Source organism: Primulina tabacum, chromosome 15 (assembly GCF_025594145.1).
Source record: "Primulina tabacum isolate GXHZ01 chromosome 15, ASM2559414v2, whole genome shotgun sequence".
In the NCBI taxonomy this organism is placed as follows: Eukaryota; Viridiplantae; Streptophyta; class Magnoliopsida; order Lamiales; family Gesneriaceae; genus Primulina; species Primulina tabacum.
In genome coordinates, this window is record NC_134564.1 from 27,742,110 (window position 1) to 27,765,608 (window position 23,499).

A 23,499-nucleotide genomic window follows, 5' to 3' on the forward strand; every position below is an offset into this window, starting at 1 on the left:
CCAAAGACTTTACTCCAACTTATGACATCGATTATTTAGAAATTTTGCTCAAGTAGCAATGATGAACATTGTTAGAATAATATTGTAATTAACAACTATTTATGGGTGGGGAATGACAACAATTTGATGGCAAGAATGTTTTTTTGCATGGAGAATTGGAAGAAGTGATTTATATGGATGTTCCACCAGGTTAATTAAATAACTTGGCTGTTGATGCAACGTGTAAGCTTAAGAAAGCTTTGTATGGACTTAAGCAATCACCACAAGCTTGTTTTGACAAATTTGCAGGAGCTATGTTTGCTATGGGGTATAAACAAAGCCAAGGAGATCACATGTTTATTAAAAACTCATCTCAAGGAAAAATCACAGCCCGCTTGGTATTTGCTGATGATATTATTGTAACAAGAAATGATGAATGATAAGGAGAAAGAAGCGCTAAGGTTGCGATTGGCCAAAGAATTTGAAATTAAAGCATTGGGACGGCTAAAATATTTCCTTGGCATTGAAGTGGCTCGCTCTAGATGGTGTATTTTCATCTCCCAACAAAATTTTGTGACAAATCTTCGCAAAGAAACATGCCAGAAATAATGCAAACTAGCTAGCATTCCTATTAACCCAAATATCAAGTTAGGAGAGGAAAAAGAAGATGTTGCAACAGATAAGGGAATGTATTTGCGACTACTTACGAGACGCAATTATTTATCTCATACACGACCGAAAAGAGCATACGTAGAGGGCATAATTAGCTAGTTCATGCAAGAGCACAAAGAAGGTCATCTTCAAGCAGCATATCGGGTACTGCAATACCTGAAAAGAACATCATGAAATGGTACATTGTTTAAACAAAGTGACTAGTTGTTGCTTGAAGTCTACACAGATGCTAATTATGCCGGATCTATTATTGAGAGAAGATCAACCTCAGGGTATTGCACCTTCCTTGGTGAGAATCTAGTGACATGGAGAAGTGAAGTAAGAAACAAAGCATGGAACACGATCTGGTGCAGAAGCTGAATTTCGAGCAATGACGCAAGGAATATGTGAACTAATACAAATAAAAATGTCTTAGATGATATGAAGATTAAGTGGGATGACCAATGATGATTTACTGTGATACTAATCTGCAACCAACATAGCTCACGATCTAGTTCAACGTGATTGAAAGAAGTATATCGAGATTGATTGACACTTCATCAAAGGAAAAACTAGAAAGTGAGTTGGTCTGTACACCATATGTGTCCACACACGACCAGCTGACGGATGTGCTTACCAAAGGATTTAGCAGTTCTTGGTTCCAAAACATTATCTCCAAGCTGGAATGGAAAATATCCATTCACCAGCTTGATGGGAGTGTGGAAAAATATATTTTAATTTGTATTTTATTGAGAGATTTGTAGCAGATTATACTATATCAATAAATTAGAAAGATCGTGCACAATTTTATATTGTTCAGATATCATCCCGGAAGTCATGATATTTGACAAATTTGAAACTCAATTTCTTCTATGATTTTTTCTAAGATTTCTACACAACAATGTAGTTGTATTCTTTCTAATTAAGAGAAAATATCATATTTCTATTCTGCACAATATCTAATCATCCGATTCAAATACAACTTAGTCGTTTTTTGACAACTAAAAACAATATCATGGATAAATTTACGAGTTAAACACATGTCAAAGCAACATCTAAATTTCTCTTGCCATCGGTTTAAAATGATGATGGCGTCAATTATTATTCATTGAGTAGCATTCTAAAACTAAAATTCTTCAGCTTCATCAAGAAAAATCTAGGGATATATAGCTGCATTAGAGAAATTGAGAGCTTTCTTGAGCTTCCGTGGATCAAATATTTCGACTTGAACCAAAAATGTTGAACTGACTGGGCGATGATCAGATAAACTTGTTTCTACTCGCTTGTAAGAAAGTTGTTTAATGTCTTTCCCTAACCAAAGTATTCGGTCGCACCTGCAAAATTTTTAACCATGGTTATTTCGTGTAAAAGTAGTAATGTGCAGCCTTTTGAAGAAAATTTGAACTTACCAAGCTGGAGATCTCTTCTTCTCTCCTTCTTTAGAGCACTCCCCGACGTACTTGTCAGTGTTGACCTCATACTTGTATGTAGGTGCAAATTCAATGGTCCCTTCATTCCACCCATCAAACACTCGCCCATTTCGAAGCTCTTTGATTAACTGCAGTATATTTTTGGCATGTAAGAATGTCTCCTCTCAAAACACAGTACATATCAAGTGACGAAGAAAGAAAAACATCCGGAATAACAGAGTATCCTTCAGATTAGCCCTCATCTAAATCAAAGCCAAAGAAACGTGTTAAATAACGTATCACCCCTTTATCCAGCAACCAACTTAGTTGCTGAAAGAAGAGTTTGCTCAGTTCATGCTTTTTCCAATTCATTTACTTTTAACACTTTACTTGGAAGCGTTCAAAGTAAATACAAACTTATAGATCTCAACACCCCTTGTTCCTAGAGAAGTCTGCCTTTCAGATGTCTAATTCATCAAATCAGTCACCAGAACAAATAACCAAAATCATAACAGGATTATCGTTATAACGAAGGCAACTAGACAGTTGATACGGAAAGTAATATAGCTGCCTAATGATACCTGATCACTGTTGAGAAGTTCTGTCCACCGCTTCTCATTAACAAGCTTCCTCACTTCTTCATCCAACATATTGAGCCGATAATTCAAATCTCCAAACCAGAATATCCGACTGTTGCATCGAAACATTAGGCCACTAATAATTTCAATACAAATTCACTACTATCTATCTGATATTATTTGTTAATCATTTAAGGACACGTTACTAGCTAGGTATTTATTATATCATTTAAGGAAAAAAGAAATGCCAATACAATGGACTAAGCCATTTGGGTCACAGAACTCCCATAAATGTTTTGTGGTTTGGCGAATCAGAATAAGATCAAACATAAGGATGCTTCAAGTACTAGTCCAGTGCAAGAAACAGCTTTTCAGACCAAAGTACTTTTCTCTAAAAAATTCCAATACTAGACTCTGGATAATTCCCACTGGCATATGCCCAGGAACAAAAATAAAACATGATTAAGATGATCTTCAACTACAGAGTGCACTTACTCGTGAGAAGGAATTGTTTGGGGCTGCTCAATGTCAAAGACAGAAGAGAAATGAGTCCGCCGTAAAATCTCACATACATCAGAATTACGCCTTTGCTTATCCCCAAACTTTTGACCCGAAGATAAATGAGAACAAACAAAGCATAGACGAGTTTGAAAAAGGGACATACTGACAGATATCGATCCCTGTACAGAAGCGAAAGAATTTGTAACAATAAATTTGTGCTAGGAATTAATCATGTAACATAAGAGTGCAACACTTTGAATTATTTATAAGTGGGATTTTTCTGGACACAACAATCATATATGATATATCTGGTCTATGCTACATGATATCATAAATCATAGTATCTAATGCTATCATATAATTATGCTTCATGTATGTAAACAAAAAAAGAAACAGAAATAAGAACTATAGATGATAAAGAAAAGGTAGAGGAAGGGAAGGAAAAGAAGGGAAAAGAAGGGAAAAGGAAGTACAGGGAAACACTACCTTATTTCCCATGTATCCCATTAGCCCAATTCCAACCTGAGAAACTTTCAAGTTGTTTATGTGTCTTCTTAATCTTCTGTGCACCCACACTGATATGTATATTCCAACCATCTGCTTGCTAACAATCCGAATATACATCGGCCGTGATTTCAATGCATCCTTTGAAGGTGCATTTTCCTGTTTGACCTCTAACATTTCTACCAACGGATCTTCTTCATCTCCAAAAATTTGTTCTGATTCATCAGAGAGAGAATCTAAAATGTCAAGCTTATCATCCTGGTCCATACAAATTAATCCTAAGTTTCCAGAGCTATGATGCATTTTGTTCAAGACAGAACCACGTTGACCACTACTTTGAGGGCCACAGGCAAGACTGCTATCCATCCATCCAGAACCAATTCTTGCCGAACTGCTTAGAACTCTTCGTAATTTATCTCTAGAAGCTAGAGTTTGAGATGTAGCTTCCAGTGAGTGTTCAGGCCAATCTAATCTGCTATCCCAATCAATGCCATATATTTTACTTATGTGGATATTCTTCCCAACGCTGTTTTTCTCACCATCACTAGTTTTGACTACGCATGTGGAATTTTCTCCAATTATTTCTAGTACGGGAACATCTGCAAGTACATCAGAAGCAGATGAAGTTCTTAAAACAGGAGAGGGTGGTGCACTGTAGCTCTTATGTTTAGTTTCAGGTTCCGAGGACTTGTTTAAAGTCTTTCGGATAATTGCCTCCCATTTGGATATCGGCCGTCTATTTTCTGCTCCAAGTACATTCCCAGCATTCAAAGGAACAACTTCCTGAAAACTGCATACCATAAAATTTGAAGGAAATTCAGAATCGAACTGAATTTGAAAAATAATGCATTATAAAGGATAAATTTAGAGGAAGCTAATTCAAAACGAGAAGTAAAATCCATTCTTCAACTATAAATACAATTGGTAAAGCATAAGTTCAAAAAAAGGAAAAATAAAGTTAATCAAGTTGATAGATTTTGTTTTTGAATCAGTTGGCAGAATATCTTTAAAGGAGAAAATTTGAAAAAATAAACTACGTAAATAAAAGTTAGCATCAGACAATAATTTGGTTGATTCTTCTAACTTCAAGTATTGAGAATAATTCACACTGTTTGAAGATAACTTACCCAAGAATGTACATATCTGCTGGCTCTTGTATGCATAGCCATTCATCAATATCGAGATTGTCATTAGGAAGTCTACCAGAAACATTCCAAGTGCCTATAGTTACTCTGCGGGAAAAAAAAAAGAACAGTTGAGGAATCACATTGTTATGGTACAAAAATGAAAGAGACTGAGACTCAATGAAAGCACGGTCTACTAAAAATCAATCACCAAACCTCACATCTTTTGTGTTAATATACAGGACTCGCAGAGTTTCAGATTTTCCTCTTCTGTGTTTTAAAGAATACTCTTTTGAAGGCATCCCTGGAGAATTAGATTTTCCATCATTAATGATCAATACAAGAACTGAGAATCCAATTTTTCCGATGGTTGATTCCCATCACATAACATATGAACATTTCTATTAATATTTGCTACTATTATGGTTCGCCATCGCGGAGCCAGTTGTTCCACTTCCATTGACATTACGAGGAACAGATGCCGTTTTTGACATAGTTTATTTAAAAATATAAATAAAAATAATTGGATAATTTGGATAATTTTTCTAAAAATTTGGTAAAAAGTTGACGAAAATATTTTAAAAACTTTCCGCACCAGCCTCGAAATCACCGATATTCCAAAGAAAAAATGGCATTATAGTTACGCTTCCGTTTAGCTTGAAACTTTGTCGCGGCAGCTGCCATTCCTTTTAAGTTCTGGCCGTTAATCGACCACGATGGCGAACCATTGCACCAGTTACATTAAAATTAAATAAAATGAACTTCCGAGAAATTTTATAAACAACTTTAGTCCATACTTTCATGCATCACTCTCAGGAACTCCTAATATTCAAAAATCTTGCACAAATTTATTTCTTTGAAATCCAGTGATCATCATCATACAGCCATCTATTTTTCATAAAGCTAGTTGCTATATTGGATTACAAAATCATATGACCAAATTTACTTACTTCCTGTTGCTTCAGTAGAGCATACGGACTGAAATCCTTGTGGTACTCTGACATTATCCTCATGCCTTGTTGCATACTTTGGTGAACAACCTGATAGGAAATTTCAGATATATTAAAACTTAATTCCATCAAGAAAATAATCCCACAAATCAAATTTGCACAGACAATTCAAGAGAAATCAATACCACCATCTTCACTATCCTTGTAAAAACAAAAGCAATAATTTGGAAAGAAAAAAACAAATTTGCACAGAACTCACGAAACTCCACACCATCATCCTCAACCCCAAATCCAATCACTATTTTAAAGCATAAGCTTGAACAAGAAACAATTTCGTTAACAAATACCATCATCCTCGCTTTCCGTATCAACCTCATCTTCACTAAAATCATTAACCTTTGGCTTAATATTCAGCCATTTCTTCATCACAATGGAAGGCCAGAAGGGCTGTCAACAAAGAAACAAACACTATCACCAACTTTACCAGTCAAGCAATTCAACGAACATTTTCATCACATCACATCACTCACCTCAGAACGCTTTACTCTCTGAGTTCTCATGCTCCAATCATCAACCACAAATCCCACAGCCTTAACAACCTGTTCACCACTGTACATGGAGTTTATATACATGGTTTCACGCCATCCCAGTACAAGTTGTACAACGTTAGGCTCCTTCTTGATGCGAAATACAGCGAAGATTCGTGATTTGGACCAAACAATAAATGACAGAAAAAAAATAAGTAATAGTCAAGAAGGAAGAGACATCCACTTCGCAAGTTGCACTGATAATTTTTTATGGTCCTAACACGAATTGTCATCTTTTTCTTGATGTTTGAAAGCATTATTTTAACAACTCGAAAAAAAAAAATTGAAGGAAAAATCAAAATCTTCATATTGTGTAAATAAATAAAGACTAATTTAATAGTCTTTGATTGATGGCGACAACTGCACGGAGCGTCTGTATATACTTCCTGCACGTAGGTTTGTAAACAAACCAAACCGTCTTGAGCTATTCGAAGCTCGATTTGATAAAAGCTCGTTTGAGCTCGTTCAATGAGGCTCGTTAAGATAAACAAACCAAACTCAAGCTTTACAGTATTCGGCTCGTTGGCTCGTGAACATGTTCGTTTGTAAGTTCATGAATAATTTTTTAGATGAGAAAATAATAGTTTTGATATTTGGTTTATTGATTTTGCATATTATTTATGAAATATATAGAAAAATCTATTAAATTTATTTATTATAATAAATTTACAAATTTTAATAAGAATAATATATTTTTCTTTAAATATATAATTTACTTTTTAATTAATTTAATGAAAATTTAAATGTATAATTCATATTTATTAAGTTTGTTTAGGCTCGATAAAGGCTTGAATAAGCTCGTGAGCCATGCATATATTCGTTAAATAAAGCTCGAGCTCGGCTCGATTATAAACGAACCAAGCTCAAACATTCAAGAGTTCGGCTCGGCTCGACTCGATTACATCTTGACTGCACATACACATTCGTTTGGTTTATATTTAAATGAAAATCAAAATATAATTCTAAAAAATAATGACAGATTGTATTGTAATTTTGATATAAAAATTAAAAAAAAATAAAAAAAGAAAGAGAAAAAAATATAAATCGAACCCACAATTTAAAGTTTAAGAAACAAATGTTCTATCCGCTGCATGTGACTTGCATTGAAGTTTTAGAGTAATCTCTTGTCAGACGGTCTCACTATTCTTTATATGTGAGACAAGTCAACCCTATCGATATTCACAATAAAAAGTAATATACTCTTAGCATAAAAAGTAATATTTTTCATAGATGATCCAAATAAGATATCTGTCTCACAAAATACGACCCGTGAGAATCGTCTCACACAAGTTTTTGTCAAAGTTCTAACACTTTATTAATATATATTATCATTAAAACAGATCATGATACCAAAAATTAGTTACTCTAACGATCTCACACTTAATAATATAAATGTTAATTATAGAAACATATCATAAAACTAAAAATTAATTACTCTACAAATCTAACACTTAATAATATAATATATATTATAATAGAGTTGAATCATGATAGGTTCCTGATATAGATTCCATTTTTTAAATAATTTATTAGTTATCAGTAGCGTTGGCATGCGTGTTAAATATTAATTAATTAATAAAAAATATTTGTCGACTTAAAATATTGGTTCACGATTTTTTCAAACTTTTAAATTTTATGTGTGTTAAGATATATATAAAATAAATTATAATATTTAATATTAAAGTTACTTTTGTAACAAATAAGTGATCTATCAAAAGTAATTATTATAATAATCGTAAACTTAATAATATAGTAAGAGATTACTAGATGAATAATATTTTACAAGAAAATTAATTTTTCTCACAAGAAATGATCTTTTTTTTAAACGGTGGTGTTCGATGGGTTTTTATCTTATAAATTAGAACATTTGAAAAGTTTGACTCGCCAAAATTTAATTGTTTTTTAGTGTTTAATTTTGTTTCTCCTCAAAGTATAAAAGAGTTTCAAATACATTTGTGGTGTAATGACATAAACTTGTTCTATTTAGAAAAAAGACGATGATTTGAATTCACCTTTAAGAAAATCCAAATGTTTGACGGACATGTCAAACCGATTTTTAACCATTTCACCGATTCGATACCGTCCTGACCAGTTCTTGAGCGGGTTTAATCGATTCGGCATATAAAACGGCTTTTGTAAGTTGTCCTACCGGATCTGTACCATTTCCTGTTCGAACCGGTTGTCTGTCCCATGTCCGTGCCTGGTTCTCGGTTGAACCGATTAGTCCGATCTGATTTTGAAAATACTGGTTTTGGTATTATGTTGAAGCTCGCACTACAAATGGTCAATCACTATTATGATTAATTCAAGCTCGAATTTGAACGTACGTTAAACCAGAGTTGACTTGTGTCGAATTAATTCGTAGACAAGGATAACAAGAAAGTGAAGCCAAAACCTACCGTAGTCCGTGGATGAAATAATATCTTTAATTAGTCCGACAAATTTACTTTGATTTTTTGCTATAAATTCTTTTCTTTGATTGTCTCCTTTATCAAAACTATTTCTTTTGCTAAACACATCTTTTTGCGGTCGCCTATATATGTTACGATTTTTCCAAGTTTATTTATCATAAATTCATTTTCAATTTTTGTTTAAAGGACTGAAAATAATATAATCAAATCATATTATCTCCAAAACACAGATAACTGTCATTCAAATTATAATAATAATCTCCCTGAAAAAATTGTAATAATAATCATCCTATGACAACTTTCCAGGGAACAAGCTAAAAAAGAACTAATTAATGTGTTGCCGGCAATTAAATATTGTTCATGCAAAGTCGATATTTTTCCCACGCATGCATGAGATCAACGTCATCAACAATGCCAGATATCCAAATTATATACATACATACATATATATATAGACATACATACATATATATATTATAATGAATTCAAGTCAAACGACTTTTATTAAAATCTTGAGTCCATATATGCAGCTGTATGTGCTTAGATAAAACTTGGAGATATATATGGAACTCGTCCTGCCAAAAAACTAGACCCCATATGCGGTTCAAACCTGCCAAATCAGCAGGGTCCAACCAACCTGCCAAACTGTCAGCAAAATATTTAGTCTAGTAGAACGGCTGTTTTAGACGAAATAATTGAATTTCAAACCATGTGTTCAGGCAATGAAATTGTATTGAAGGTTCCTGCGTTCAGACGAGGAATTGCATCTATAAATAGATGCATTCTTTCATAATTCAAATCATCTTTTTTCGAGTTTTCTCTCATCCTATAGCATTTGAATGCTTAGTTCTATAATATTTGTGAGATGTTTGTTCTCCTATATTAAGAGAGTGTGTGTTTTCTTTGGAAACACAGTGAGTGGTTGTACACCGTAAAATATTATAGTGCAATTTTTTTCATCTTGCCCATGGTTTATACCCTAATAATTTTTAGGGGCTTTCCACGTAAATTTCGGTGTCAAATTTATTTTTTTTCATTTTTATAATCTCAAATTACCGCACGTGGAACCAACAAGTTGTGGGGCCCTTAGCTTCTAATCATTATTACAATGCACTTTGATTAGGGTTAACTAATTACAGCGAAAAACGAGTTTAAAATTTCCTTTACAATGAGCCCGAAATATTTCTTCTATAATTTAAATACTAAAAATAGTATTTCATATCACATCATAAACATGCACACACAACTCAAAACCAATCATATACAAACAACTCATATCCTCGGGACATGCCCCGGTATATAAATACATATACATATATACTGGGAACAAAACATAAACCTCAACTCAACTGTGACTCCCTCCAGAAGTACCATCTCCGGTCTCCTGATAACCTAGAGTACCTGCCATTGTCCACACACAAAGACAACAACAGCCCTCCTTGGGGGTGAGCAAAGCTCCGTATGGAACAACCATCATATATACCACAAGTATCTAAACAATGATATATGATATGCAATGCATGTATGTCGTGGAGGTATCGGGTCAAATGCCCATCCACTGAGCACATGTTAGAATCAAACGAATCGCTATCAAATCAATGCTCGAGCTGGCACACCGGCCTCAATAAGGGATACTCGTATGATAGCGTCGACAAAGCGCCATCAAATCCCAAATCTCATGTCCAATTATCGGGGCCACAAATGTCTATGCTTTAAGGGTCATGTAATACCAAACTTAGCATTGTGTTCACAAACCCCAGAATCCAATCAAATCATATCAGGGTATCCAAGGATCATAGCTCAACGTGCATGTCATGTATCGATGTATGCATCAAACGATGTGTGTTAACAAAACATTTATTTTATACATTGATATTCAAATCTCAATGTCATGTATGCCACATAAACTCAACAATTAAGGCATATAGACACATATTCTCAATCTAAGCAGTCAAATCAATCCAACATATATCATATAATACAGATACCTGTCGTATGTTACCCGGTCGCAACATACCTCAATTCTTCGTTTCCAATTGATGTAGCTTGAAGATATCGGTAAAATACTTTATCTATATCAATAACATACTCATTCCAATCAATAACATAATCCAAAATCATTAATGATATTTGAAACTTCAAAAATTCATATCAAATCCAAATCATATCATAATTCAATTCCGACTTCGAATATGAGTTTATTGTCGGTTATTCTACTACATATAGGAAATTCAACTTCAAATACATGCTATTCCAATACTTTGATATTTAGAGCTGCTGGAAACAGAAGAAAATTACCTCAGTCAGAAGCCCTCGACACGAAGATCACAAATATATAATTTGTTTCGCGTTTAGACAGCGTTTCAAAGTCGATTCGGACGAAAGAAAATCAAAATCTCTCGAATTCTCTCTCGAAGGAAATAGTGGAATGAAGAAAGAAAGAACGAAAGTCTAATTCTTATCCTCACCGCCTACGCGCTCGGGCGGTAGAATTCTCGCGCCCGAGCGCGAGAGGTTCTGCCCCCGAGTTTCAAATGCACCGCACTCGGGCGGTCAAAAATTACCGCTCGGGGGCGGCATATTCTGTTCGAGCACTAACATTTTCAACACTGGCGCTCGGGCGGTCATTTTCTACCGCCCGAGCGCCACACGTTCTGTACAAATATTTGATTTTTGTACTATATTGGCGTCCGGCTTCTCCACTTGAGCTCTTACAACGTCAACTCATATTCAATATTCATTTTCTCAATTTCATTGTCATAATATACATCAATTGCATAATCACATATCAAATTCATGAATTATCGATAATCACATAGGATTTACGATAATATGATACACGGTCCTTACACAAGTGGTATCAGAGCCTTCGTTTAAAATTTTTTAAAATTCTGAGTATGCTCTGTGGTTGCAGCCTAGATTGATCTTCCACAACAGAAAAGTTTTTTTGAAATTTTTTATTAAGGCGGGATTATTTTGTCCAGTCTTTTAAAATTGTTGTAGACATAATAGCGGGCAGGTACGAGATAACAAAGTTCAATGGAAACAATTTTATGATGTGAAAAATAATGATACAAACAGTTTTAAGAAAGGAGAATTGTTTGGCGGCTATTGGAGATAGACCGGTGAAAATTACGGACGATGGAAATTGGAATGAAATGAATGATAATGCTATTGCCAATTTACACTTGGCTATAGCAGACTAAGTATTGTCAAGTATCTCCGAGATAAAAACAACAAAAGTTATCTAGGATACTCTGACAAATATGTACGAGATCAAGTCGCTACACAATATGATTTTTCTAAAGAGAAAGTTTTTTACTCTTACGATGGCGGAATCCTCATCGATGACTGACCATATCAACACACTAAATATTCTATTTGCCCAACTTATTTTTATGTGACATAAAATAGAGGAAAATGAACGTGTAGATCTTCTACTTCAAAGTCTACCAGATTCATATGATCAACTTATTATCAACATAACTAACAATATTCTTATGGGCTTTCTAAAATTCGACGATTTCTTAGCTACGGTTCTTGGAGAAAAAAGTCAGCGCAAGAATAAAGAAGATAGGTTGGTAACTTCGAAGCAGGCAGAGACTTTGTCGATGATAAGAGGAAGATTTATGGACCGTGACTCCAGTGGGAGTTAAAGACGAGGTAGATTAAAGTCGAGAAATAAGAAGAAAAATATTTACTGTTTTAAATGTGGTGGTAAAGGGCACTTCAAGAAAAAGTGTACGAGTATCGACAAGAGTTCTCAAGGAAATATGACCAGTACTTCAGACCGTGATGAAATATTTTCAGCGAAGCGGCAAAAATTGCAGAAGACAGACACAAATTTTGTGACACATGGATTATTGATTCAGGAGCGACGTGGCATATGACGTCTCGGAGAGAATGGTTTGATCATTATGAACCGGTCTTAAGAGGATCTGTATTCATGGGAAATGATCATGCCTTGAAAATCGCTGGGGTCGGTACTATCAAAATAAAAATGTTTGATGTCACCATTTGTACGATACATGAGGTACGACATGTGAAGAGACTGACGAAAAATCTTTTATCCTTATGGCAATTGGATGATATCGGGTGCAAAACCCGTATTGAGAACGGAATCATGAAAATTGAGAATAGTGCGCTTGTAATTATGAAAGCGAAAAAATTTGTTGCAAATCTGTATGTACTTTTGGGAGAAACACACAAAGAGGAGGGACTAGCTGTTGCATCAGTTGGTTCAGGAAAAGAATGAACAGTGTTATGGCATAGAAAGCTCGGGCATATATCAGATTAAGGGCTGAAAATTCTCTCAGAACGGAAGCTGCTGTCGGGACTTACAAAAATGTCACTACCTTTTTGTGAGCATTGTGTTACCAGTAAACAACACAGATTAAAGTTTGGCACTTCTAATGCCGGGAGCAAAAGCATATTGTAGATGATTCATTCGGATGTTTGGCAAGCACCAGTTGTATCCCTAGGAGGAGTGAGATACTTTGTCTCGTTCATTGATGATTGCTCTAGGAGATATTGGGTGTATCCAATCAAGAAGAAATCAGATGTTTTCCAGATCTTCAAATATTTCAAAGCGCGGGTTGAACTTGATTCAGAAAAGAAAATCAAGTGTCTGAGGACTGACAATGGAGGGGAATATATTAGTGACGAATTTGATGCATATTGTCAACATGAGGGCATCAAAAGACAATTCACGACGGCTTACACACCTCAACAGAATGGAGTGACGGAGCGGATGAATATAACTTTGTTGGGCAGAACAAGAGCTATGTTGAGGACTGCAGGTCTAGAAAAGTCATTTTGGGCTGAAGCAGTCCAAACCGCTTGTTATAATATCAATTGTTCTCCTTCAGTAGCGATTGATATGAAGACTCCGATGGAGATGTGGACTGGGAAGCCGACAGATTATTCTCATTTGCATACATTTGGAAGTTCTGTGTACGTTCTGTACAATGAGCAATAATGATCGAAGTTGAGCAATAATGATCGAAGTTGGATTCGAAATCCAGAAAATGTATCTTCTTGCATTATGCTGATTGAGTAAATGGGTTTTTCTTGTGGGATTCTACTGTTCACAAGCTTGTCATCAGCAGAGATGTTATCTTCGAGGAAGATAAAGTAAAGGGAGACAAAGGCACACTGAATTCAGAAACTATTATATTTTAGGTGGAAAATAAGACGGACGAATGTCAAATTTCTTGTGAAACAATACCAGAGCATGAATAACAAGAGTCTGAGGTTTCCAATGTGAGGCAGTCAACTCGAGATAGAAGACCACCAGGTTGGCTTTCAGATTATGTCACTGAAAGCAATATTGTATATTGTCTATTATCAGAGGATGGTGAGCCATTGAGTTTACACGAGGCTACTCAAAGCTCGGATGCATCCTTGTAGATGAAAGCAATGCAAGAAGAGTTGGAGCCATTAGACATAAAAAAAACTTGAGATCTTGTTACACTACCACGAGGGAGGAAAGACATTGGAAACAGATGGGTCTATAAGATCAAGCGTGATGGAAATAACCAAGTTGAGCGGTATCATGCTAGATTGGTGCTAAATAGGTATGCTCAGAAAGAAGGCATTGACTTCAATGAAATATTTTCTCCTGTGGTTCGGCTTACAACAGTCAGAGTAGTGTTGGCATTGTCTTCGATGTTTAGCCTACATCTAGAATAGCTAGATATGAAAACGGTGTTTCTTCATGGAGATCTTGAAGAAGAAATCTATATGCTTCATCCATAACGTTTTGCGGAAAAAGGCAAAGAAAACTTGGTTTGCATGTTGAAAAATATATGTAGGGTCTCAAACAGGCGCCGATGTGTTGGTACAAGAGATTTGATTCCTATATCACGAGCCTTGGATACAACAGATTGAGTGCAGACCCTTGTACATATTTCAAGAGGTCTGGTGATCATTATTTTTATTTTGCTATTGTATATGGACGACATGTTGCTAGTAGGCCCCAACAAATATCAGGTCCAAAGATTGAATGCATAGTTGGCTAGGAAATTTGATATGAAGGACTTGGGATCAGCAAATAAGATTCTAGGAATGCAAGTTCACTGAGACAAAAGTAACATACAGAATTGGCTTTCCCAGAAAAATTATTTGAAGAAACTTTTGCAATGCTTCAACATGCAAGATAGCAAACCAATATCGACCCCTCTTTTTGTTTACTTCAAATTATCCTTAGAGATGTGTCCTAACAGTGATGCAGAGAGGATGGAGATGTCTCGAGTACCATATGCATCAGCAGTGGAAAGTTTGATGTTCGTCATGATTTGTACAAGACCAGACATTGTTTCAAGCAGTGGAGTAGTTAGTCGGTACATGGCTAATCCTGGACGAGAGCATTGGAGCACTGTAAAAAGGATTCTTAGATACATTAAGGGTACTTCAAATGCTGCATTATTTTATGGAGGATCGGATTTTACACTCAATGGCTATGTCAATTCAGATTATGTTGGTGATCCTGATAAGAAGAAATCTACTATTGGTTATGTGTTTACAATTGCAGGGGGAGTATTAAGCTGTGTTTCAAAACTGCAAACGATTGTGGCATTATCTACGACAAAGATAGAATACATGGTATTTACTCAAGCATGTAAGGAAGAAATATGGATTAAAAAGTTAATGGAGGAGATCAAACAAAAACAAAAGAAGTTTCTTTGTTTTGTGACAGTCAGAGTGCCTTGCACATCGCAAGAAATCCCGCATTTCATTCCAGGACGAAACACATTGGAGTCCAATTTCACTTTGTACGAGAAGTAGTAGAAGAAGAAAGCGTGGATATGCAGAAGATCCATACAAAAGACAACATAGCTGATTTTTTGACTAAACCAGTTAACATGGAAAAGTTCAAGTGGCGTAGATCCTCAAGTGGCTAGCAGAAACGTAAGCGGCAGTGAATGGCAAGATTGAAAAGATGTGTGGAATTTGTTTGATTCTCAATTAAATCTCCAATTAGGAGAAATGTCGGCAAAATATTTAGTCAAGTAGGGCGGCTACACATTTAGACGGTATAATTGAATTTCAAACCATGTGTTCAGAGAATGAAATTGTGCGGAAGGTTACTGCGTTCAGACGAGGAATTGCATCTATAAATATATGCATTCCTTCACAATTCAAATTATCCATTCTTCGAGTTTTCTCTCATCCTATAGCATTTGAGTGCTTAGTTCTATAATATTTGTAAGGTGTTTGTTCTCCTGTATAGAGAAAGTGTGTGTTCTCTTTGTAAACATAGTAAGTGGTTGTACACCGTAAAATATTATAGTGGAATTCTTTTCATTTTGCCCGTGGTTTTTACCTTAATAATTTTTAGGGGATTTTTTTATGTAAATCTCGGTGTCCAATTTATTCTTTATTTTCATATTCATTATCTCAAATTACTGCACGTTGGACCAACACAAACATGAGGGAAAAAATTAGCAGAAGTCACATTTTGGCATTTTAAACCTTAAAATAAACATAATTCAAGAATCTTTAAGTCAAGAAAACTCACAATTATAAGTTTGCATATTGCAGACATTATAACAAAATAAAATTACTTGAGTCTTATAGTTACAACAAAATTAACTTGAATGGTCAACAAAAAATTCTTCATGATCATCTTCTTCCTCATCAACTGCTCCTATGTCACTCTTCCTACCATCTCAGATAAATTCCACTAGAAAAATTTGATTTATATAACATCTTGTACAAACTCACTCAGCTTAGGACTTACGCTACTGTCTAACTGAACTCTTAGCCTAGACTGAAGGCAGCACCTTCCAGCCAACACTTGATTTAACATCTATGTGTCAACGACTACATACACAAGTTTAATGTCTTTGTGCAAGACTCACTCAACTATTCATTACACTCTATTCTCTGTGTATATGTGAGTGATTGTGTGTGCGTGTGTGAGAACTGATACGAAAGTGTTCTCACACACTGAGGGAAATGTGCTTCTAATATAAGCTGATAACACTTTGAAGTGTTCCCTCAAATCTGGGCGGATTGCTTCTTGTAAGCTGATATACGTTGAGCATGCCGCCTTTCTTCTTTTCTCATGATTTTCACACACTTGTTTGTTGATGGTCTTGATCTTGTATTTATAGAGGCTTCGTAACCGTTCTTCAAGACTCATCAAATATGTTCGTTGTAGTTTGAATATGTTCCTCGATATTTGTGTCTTGTCCTTTCTGACAGCCATTCTGGAACGTCTTAACTTTAAGCTCTGTTGCAACGTTCATTATTGTCCTTTGACTGGACAATTGCTTTGATACCTTTTTGCACAGCTGGATTTCACTTAGATAAGCTTATCGTGTTCTGCAAACTGGTCGGCTCCTAACTGATGTCTTGACTTGTTTGTTGAACTGATCTAAAACTAGTTTGGCGAAATCAGTTGGCTCGTCAGCTGAACTGATTTCACTGCTTCAATTGAACTGGCCAGCTGGGCTCTTCATCAGTTGAGCTCTTCATCAGCTGGTCAGGCTTCTGAAGATCTTCTGCTGAACTACCTATCAGCTGGACAATCAGTTGAACTGGTCTTTGATATATCAGTTGAACTAGTTCAGTTTGAGTAATCAGTTGGCACTTTCAGTTTGCGTCTCGATAGCTTCAGTTTAGGCTCAGTTGCTTTCTGCGCACTTATGTAAATCCATTAGAAACAAAGTAACAAGTTTTGTTAACATAAAAAATCAAGATTGCGAACATTAAATGTTCCAACAGTTTGGCTATCAGTATCCTTCTTATATTTTATCAGTCTGGCTTTGTAATCAGTTAGACTTTTTAATAAAATTCTTCTTATGAAAATTTAGTTTTCCTCCTTGAATTCAGTTCGTTTAGGTTCTATAATTATTTCCTCTTTCTGGTGTTTGACAAAATTATGTCCAATAAAAAATTACCGAATTCATTTATTCTCAAAAGTGTATACTACTGAATATATAGGCACTGTTCTTCATTTATCATCTTTTAAACTGACCAGAGTATTTGTCAATAGGTTTCTTCTGCACATCAGTAGATATAGCTGAATGAAGTTAGTTGACCTTTTCTCTTCTTCTTTTTTGCAACACCAGATGGTAAATTTAGGTAAGAAATAATAGAATCTAACTGGGAACTGACACCGTCAATCTTCTCATTAAAATTTGCTTGAACTTCATCTATCTTGGTGCAAATTTGAATGTTGTTTGCTTGAATTTGCCCACTGCCTGAGCCTTTTTTATCTGCTCCAGCTGATTAAATATGTTGATCATATCCCTGGATAGATCTGATACTTCTTTAAGCATTTTATCTTTGAAAGATTCTAAGTCTTCCTCAGTATTCAGAGTACTTCTTTTAAGAAATGTTATAGAAGATGAGATGACAGCTACACTTGAACTGGTCTGATCCAGAGTCGTTTCATTAGTTAAGTCCAAATAAGCAGATGATGACCTTATTTGTTATAGTTATTTGGATGTAGTAATTGTTAGTCCAAAAGCCTGAATGCTAGAAGGTCTTGCTTGTTCGATCATTAGGACTTTTAATTACGTTTGGCTTATAGGTACCTCAGTCTGTTCCTCTATAGTCACACTAAATTTTTCTTCAGGTCCTAGATCATCTTGCTCAGTCATAACTATCTCAACTACTTTATGTATAATTCCTCGAACAAAAGCAGTTTCGTTAGATTCGATAATAAGTACATCCTCAAATAGGATGACTTCTGCATTAGAGATCACTACATCAGTTTTCTTAGTCAATGAAGATGTGGAAAGTAGTTCGCTCAATAAAAAAATCATCATCATCTTGTTGTTGTTGTGCAATGGATTACACAACTTCCTCAACATTGGCTAGTGTAATCTGCCTTAGAGGTGGAGAGGTGATAGGATCTGACTGAGTATGCAGTTTTCCTTCCTTGGAGTCAATATCAATTGGCTTCTCAGAGACAGACTAGGATAAAGAACCAACCACTCTCTGCTCCTTGGAATCCATTGGCTCAAACAATTTGTGATCAATATCCTAGAATTTGACCTTCATCTGTAGGGAGACTAGTTACATAACCAATTGATTTATTATAGCTATGTCATCAAATGCGGTTGGGCATAAATGATCATAGTTGTATCTTTGTTCGACACAAACTGTTGTCAGCTTTTGAATCTTTATAAAATCTAGAAGATAATATCGTCTTTGAAGAGCTTCATCTATGATCACAGTTTTGACTTGATGTATAACAACTTTTTCTAGTACTATGTACCTTTTCAGCACATCATTTTTCTTCAAATTTGTTGCAAAGATAACTGTTCTAAATTTCACTCATTCATCAAGAATTTGATCTTTTTCTACAGAAAATTCATTAACTTTATCCGTCAACAGGTCTATTTGAGTCTGAATTGCTGATATTTGTACCGAGACTTGAGCTTCAGACACCTTAGCTTTTGTTTTCCACGTGGCTATGGAGAAGGTAAATACCAGTCCTAACATGGTGGATTGGATGAGATATGTGATTATTTATTCTTTTGTTGGTCTTCGAGGAGGGAAATCCATTTACATACTATTTTTCTTGGTGGAGCTGTCACCGCTATCAGTTTCAGTTTTTCTGCTAGCTGGTCAATAGCCTTGTTTCAGTGTCCTCGACTTGTACCTAAGAGATATGTATGGTCTTGATTGGTGTAGGCACTAGTCTGATTTTTATTGTTCTAACCTTTTTCGGAAGAGGAGAATGAGTTGCTACCTCAGATTCACTGGATTGCATAATCAATTTCCTCTTTGACTTGGGTTCAGTTACCTTGCTTCCCTTCTTCGTAATGGGTTTCTTTACAATTTCATGTTATTCTCCAATTTCCTTATTGATAAACAATAGGGGTGATCACGGTGCGATTTTGCGGTTTTTTTAAAAAAATTCAAACCAAATTGGCATATGCGGTCGGTTAGTATTTTGAAAAATTAATCGAAGTTTTACATGAAAAATTAGCCTTACGGTTTTGAGCGGTTTCAAGCGGTTGCGGTCGGTTTACGGTTTTTTTAATGAAAAATATTAGCGTATATTCTAATTTATTTGAAAACAACAACAATATATTGTCTTCAAATATAAAATATAGTTCAAAACATATAAAGATCAAAATAGATAAAATAATAATCAAGATTCAAAACTAAGTTAACAATTTAACAACACAACACATTCACAACAAAAATGACATTGACACTATTTTATCTTTTTTTTAATTTCAAATTTCAAACAAAATATTGCAGCAAAAGAAATAAATACTTTAATAAAAGACTAATATGAAGAATAATTAAGAAAAAGATAATTTTTATTTGTAAGAATAATAATTTTGAAGATAGTTGAGATATAATGAATGATGACTTCTTTATTTGAATATATTGTTTAATAATTATTATAATTCTAGGCTCAATATTATGACAAGTGGTTTAGGCAGTGCGGTTTGGTGCGGTTCTTGGAAAAAAAAAACCGAACCACGTATGCGTTGCGGTTTATGATTAATATTTTTAATCTTTGTTTTTATAAAATATTATGAAAAATGGTGTGGTGCAATTCGGTTCGGGCGATTTGGGCGGTTAATAAAAAAATTTGATCACCCCTTATAAACAACATTATAGAAATATAGATATTCATTGCCTGTCCTTTAGACCTCAGAGAAAGGATATTTGGTGCAGTGAGTGCCTTGAACTTGTGCAAAGTTACAGGTTGCTCAGTAAGGCTCCCGTGTCTTCAAATAATTTGATTAAGGGGATGGCGAACCCAACTGACTACTTCTCATTTTGAGTCATCGCCTTTAGAATATGGAACATGATGATTGACCAGTTAATCTTGAGTCATGTAGCAATGACTGCCATTGTAGTGTAGGCATCAAAAGAGCCTGCCTTCACCAGAATTGGCTTAACCACAACATCAACCAAAAGTTGATATTCCAACTTCATCTCTTTTTTCTATCCAGAAGTCTTGATAATCTCATTGGATAAAAAAAAATTCAGCTTCATGTCATCAACTACTTGCTGAGGTACTAGAGAGAAGTCAGTTAGCCCTTTAGTGGGCAATTGAAACAGTGCGGAGAAATCATCTTTCTCGATTAACATATTGTCCTCTCTCTGAGGCGTCGGTATCTTTCCATCTTCAATTATTATCCCTATTGCGTAGAAACTTTTTAGCTCATCCACGTAGATGTCCTGTTGGAACATTTCATGTTCACAATCTTGATTTTGATGTTAACAAATGTTGCTATTTTGTTTCTAATGATTTACTTTAGTGCGCAGGTAGCTGGAACTGATCAGGTTTCTAACTGATCAGTTAAGCGAAGAAAAACTGAAGCTATCAAGACGATTAACTGATGAGACCAACTGATCGACCAAACTGAATCAGCTCAACTGATATATCAAAGAATGGTTCAACTGATTGTCCAGGTGATATGTAGTTCAGCAGAAGACCTTCAGAAGCCCGACCAGCTGATGATAGCTCAACTGATGAAGAACCCAGCTTACCAGTTCAACTAAAAGAGTGAAATCAGTTCAACTGACAAGTCAACTGATTTCACCAGCCCAACTGAAGATCAGTTCAGATGACCAGTTAGGAACATCAGTGAGGAACCATTCAGTTGCAGATCAAGACAAGCTTAGCTTAGTAGACTCCATCCACGTACAATGATACAAATACATGTACGATCAAAGGTACAATAATGGATGTTGCAACAAAGATTAAAGCCAAAAGATTCCTGGAGGCATGTCAGAAAAGTCAAGACACATATACCAAGGATCGCATTCAAAGCTGCAACGATCGCATGTGATGAGTCTTGAAGTATAGTCTCAATGCCTCTATATATACACGCTCAAGACCATCAGCAAATATAAAAAGAGAGAGCACATACTAGAGGGTGTGAAGATAAAAAGAAAGGGCACGCATATTGCATATCATCTTACAAGAAGCAATCAGCCCAGAGGGAACACTTCATCGTGTTATCAGCTTAGTTTAGAAGCATATTTCTCTCAGTGTGTGAGAAAACTATCGTTTTCTCAGATAGTTTTCAGATATCAGTTCTCACACACACACCACCACCACTCAAATACAGTCTTGCACAAAGACAATAAACTTGTTTATGTAGTCTTTCTAACATAGACGTTAAAAAAGTGTTGACTGGAAGGTGTTGCCTTCAGTCTAGTCTAGGAGTTCAGTTAGGCAGTAGTGTAAGTCCTAAGCTGAGTGGGATTGTACAAAGAGTTGTATAAATCAAAGTCTTATAGTGAATCCTATCCGAGGGGGTAGAAGGGGTGACGTAGGAGCAGCTGAAGTCTCCGAACATCCATAAACATATCTTGTGTATTTTTCTGATTAACTGTTGTTTTCAAACTGTTTAGATCAGTTAGAGTATTCATCAGTTCAGTTGTCACTATAACTGAACTGATGAATGCAAAAACTAATATACCCTTTTTCAGTTATTCAATTACACAGGATATACAAAATATATCAGTGTTTCTTAACGAAAGATTATTTCGAGTGTTTTCCGCTTGGTTTTAACTCCAAACTCGATCTAATTCATCAGTGTATACATTCTTAGAACACGAGCTATTGCAGCTCTTGGAGAATATTTTGTTTGAAAGCACCTCAAGATGCTCTGCAAACGATCCTTCATGTCCAAAGATGAACTAAGAAAAGTCCTGAGTCCAAATGACTCGACGGCTTTGAAGAACATTTTCCATAGAATAAATTGATTCGAAATCGACTGCAAGATTGTTCATGATATAGAAAGTAGTTGCTTGAGCGATCATCTCTGAAATAAGTTTCATGATATAAATTAGATGAGTTTTGAGGTAAAATGGAACAAGAAGTTTAAAAAACAGCAAGTACATTGTACGAAAACCATTTTTTTTTTAAAAAAAACTCTGAGTAATTAAATCACTTATAATGGTTAATAAATGAATTTAAATGAATTATTAAAGACAATATTAAATGATAAAATCAGTTAGATTGAGAACACTTTCTGTCAGTTAGGTTGTGAGACTAACTGTTAGTTTTACAGTCTAAGACTAACTAACAAATGTCTTATCAGTAGGGCTTCTTCATTTAGTAGTCCCCCTAAATTCATGTATTCGTGATAAATCAGTAAGTATTTAAATATTTCTGAAATAAGAAAACTTATTCTCTTAGAGTGGTTTGGTGAAAATATACGATGCTTGTTATTCAACTGATACATACTTCAATCTAATATTGTTCTTCAATACATGATCTCGAATGAAGTGATGAAGAATGTCAATATTCTTAGTCTGAGAGTGAAAAACTGGATTGTATGTGATGACTATCACACTTGTACTGTTGTATAAAATAGATCACTCCTTGGCATCAATTCCAGTCATTTAGTTGTTGAATCCACAGCAGTTGAGCAAAACAGTTCCCAGCAGCTAGGTATTCATCTTCTGTAGTAGAAGTGGCAATTTATGCTTGCTTCTTATTGAACCAAGAAATCAGCCGGTCTCCGAGAAATTGACATGATATGCTTCTACTCTTCCTATCAAGCTTACACCTTGCATAGTTTGTATCAGAATATCTAACTCGATTGAACGATGAGTCTTTAGCATACCATAATCCAACATTTTGAGTTCCCTTATAATATTTAAGAATAATTTTTGTGCCTGAGTAATGAGATTATTTTGGATCAGACTGAAAACATGGACACATACATAGTGAGAACATGATATCAGGTCGATTGGTAGTTAAGTAAAATATTGAACCTATCAAACCTCGATACAATGTTATATCGACTGAAATTCCCCCTTCATCTTTATTAAACTTAATAAATGAGATCATGGGGATTGTTGTTG

General features: G+C 35.1%; 1 protein-coding gene across 1 annotated transcript; it reads right to left on the reverse strand.

The window, feature by feature from the left end:
• Positions 1–1,554: 1,554 nt before the first annotated feature.
• On the reverse strand, positions 1,555–6,545 carry LOC142526681 (type I inositol polyphosphate 5-phosphatase 2). The gene is made up of 10 exons (XM_075631223.1): positions 6,227–6,545; positions 6,044–6,143; positions 5,697–5,786; positions 4,963–5,050; positions 4,750–4,854; positions 3,605–4,412; positions 3,113–3,297; positions 2,621–2,729; positions 2,040–2,188; positions 1,555–1,964 (listed from the first exon to the last, which is right to left on the reverse strand). The coding sequence occupies exons 1-10, from the start codon at positions 6,326–6,328 to the stop codon at positions 1,787–1,789; spliced, it is 1,914 nt and encodes a 637-aa protein (XP_075487338.1). The 5' UTR covers positions 6,329–6,545; the 3' UTR covers positions 1,555–1,786.
• Between the last annotated feature and the right edge of the window lie 16,954 nt (positions 6,546–23,499).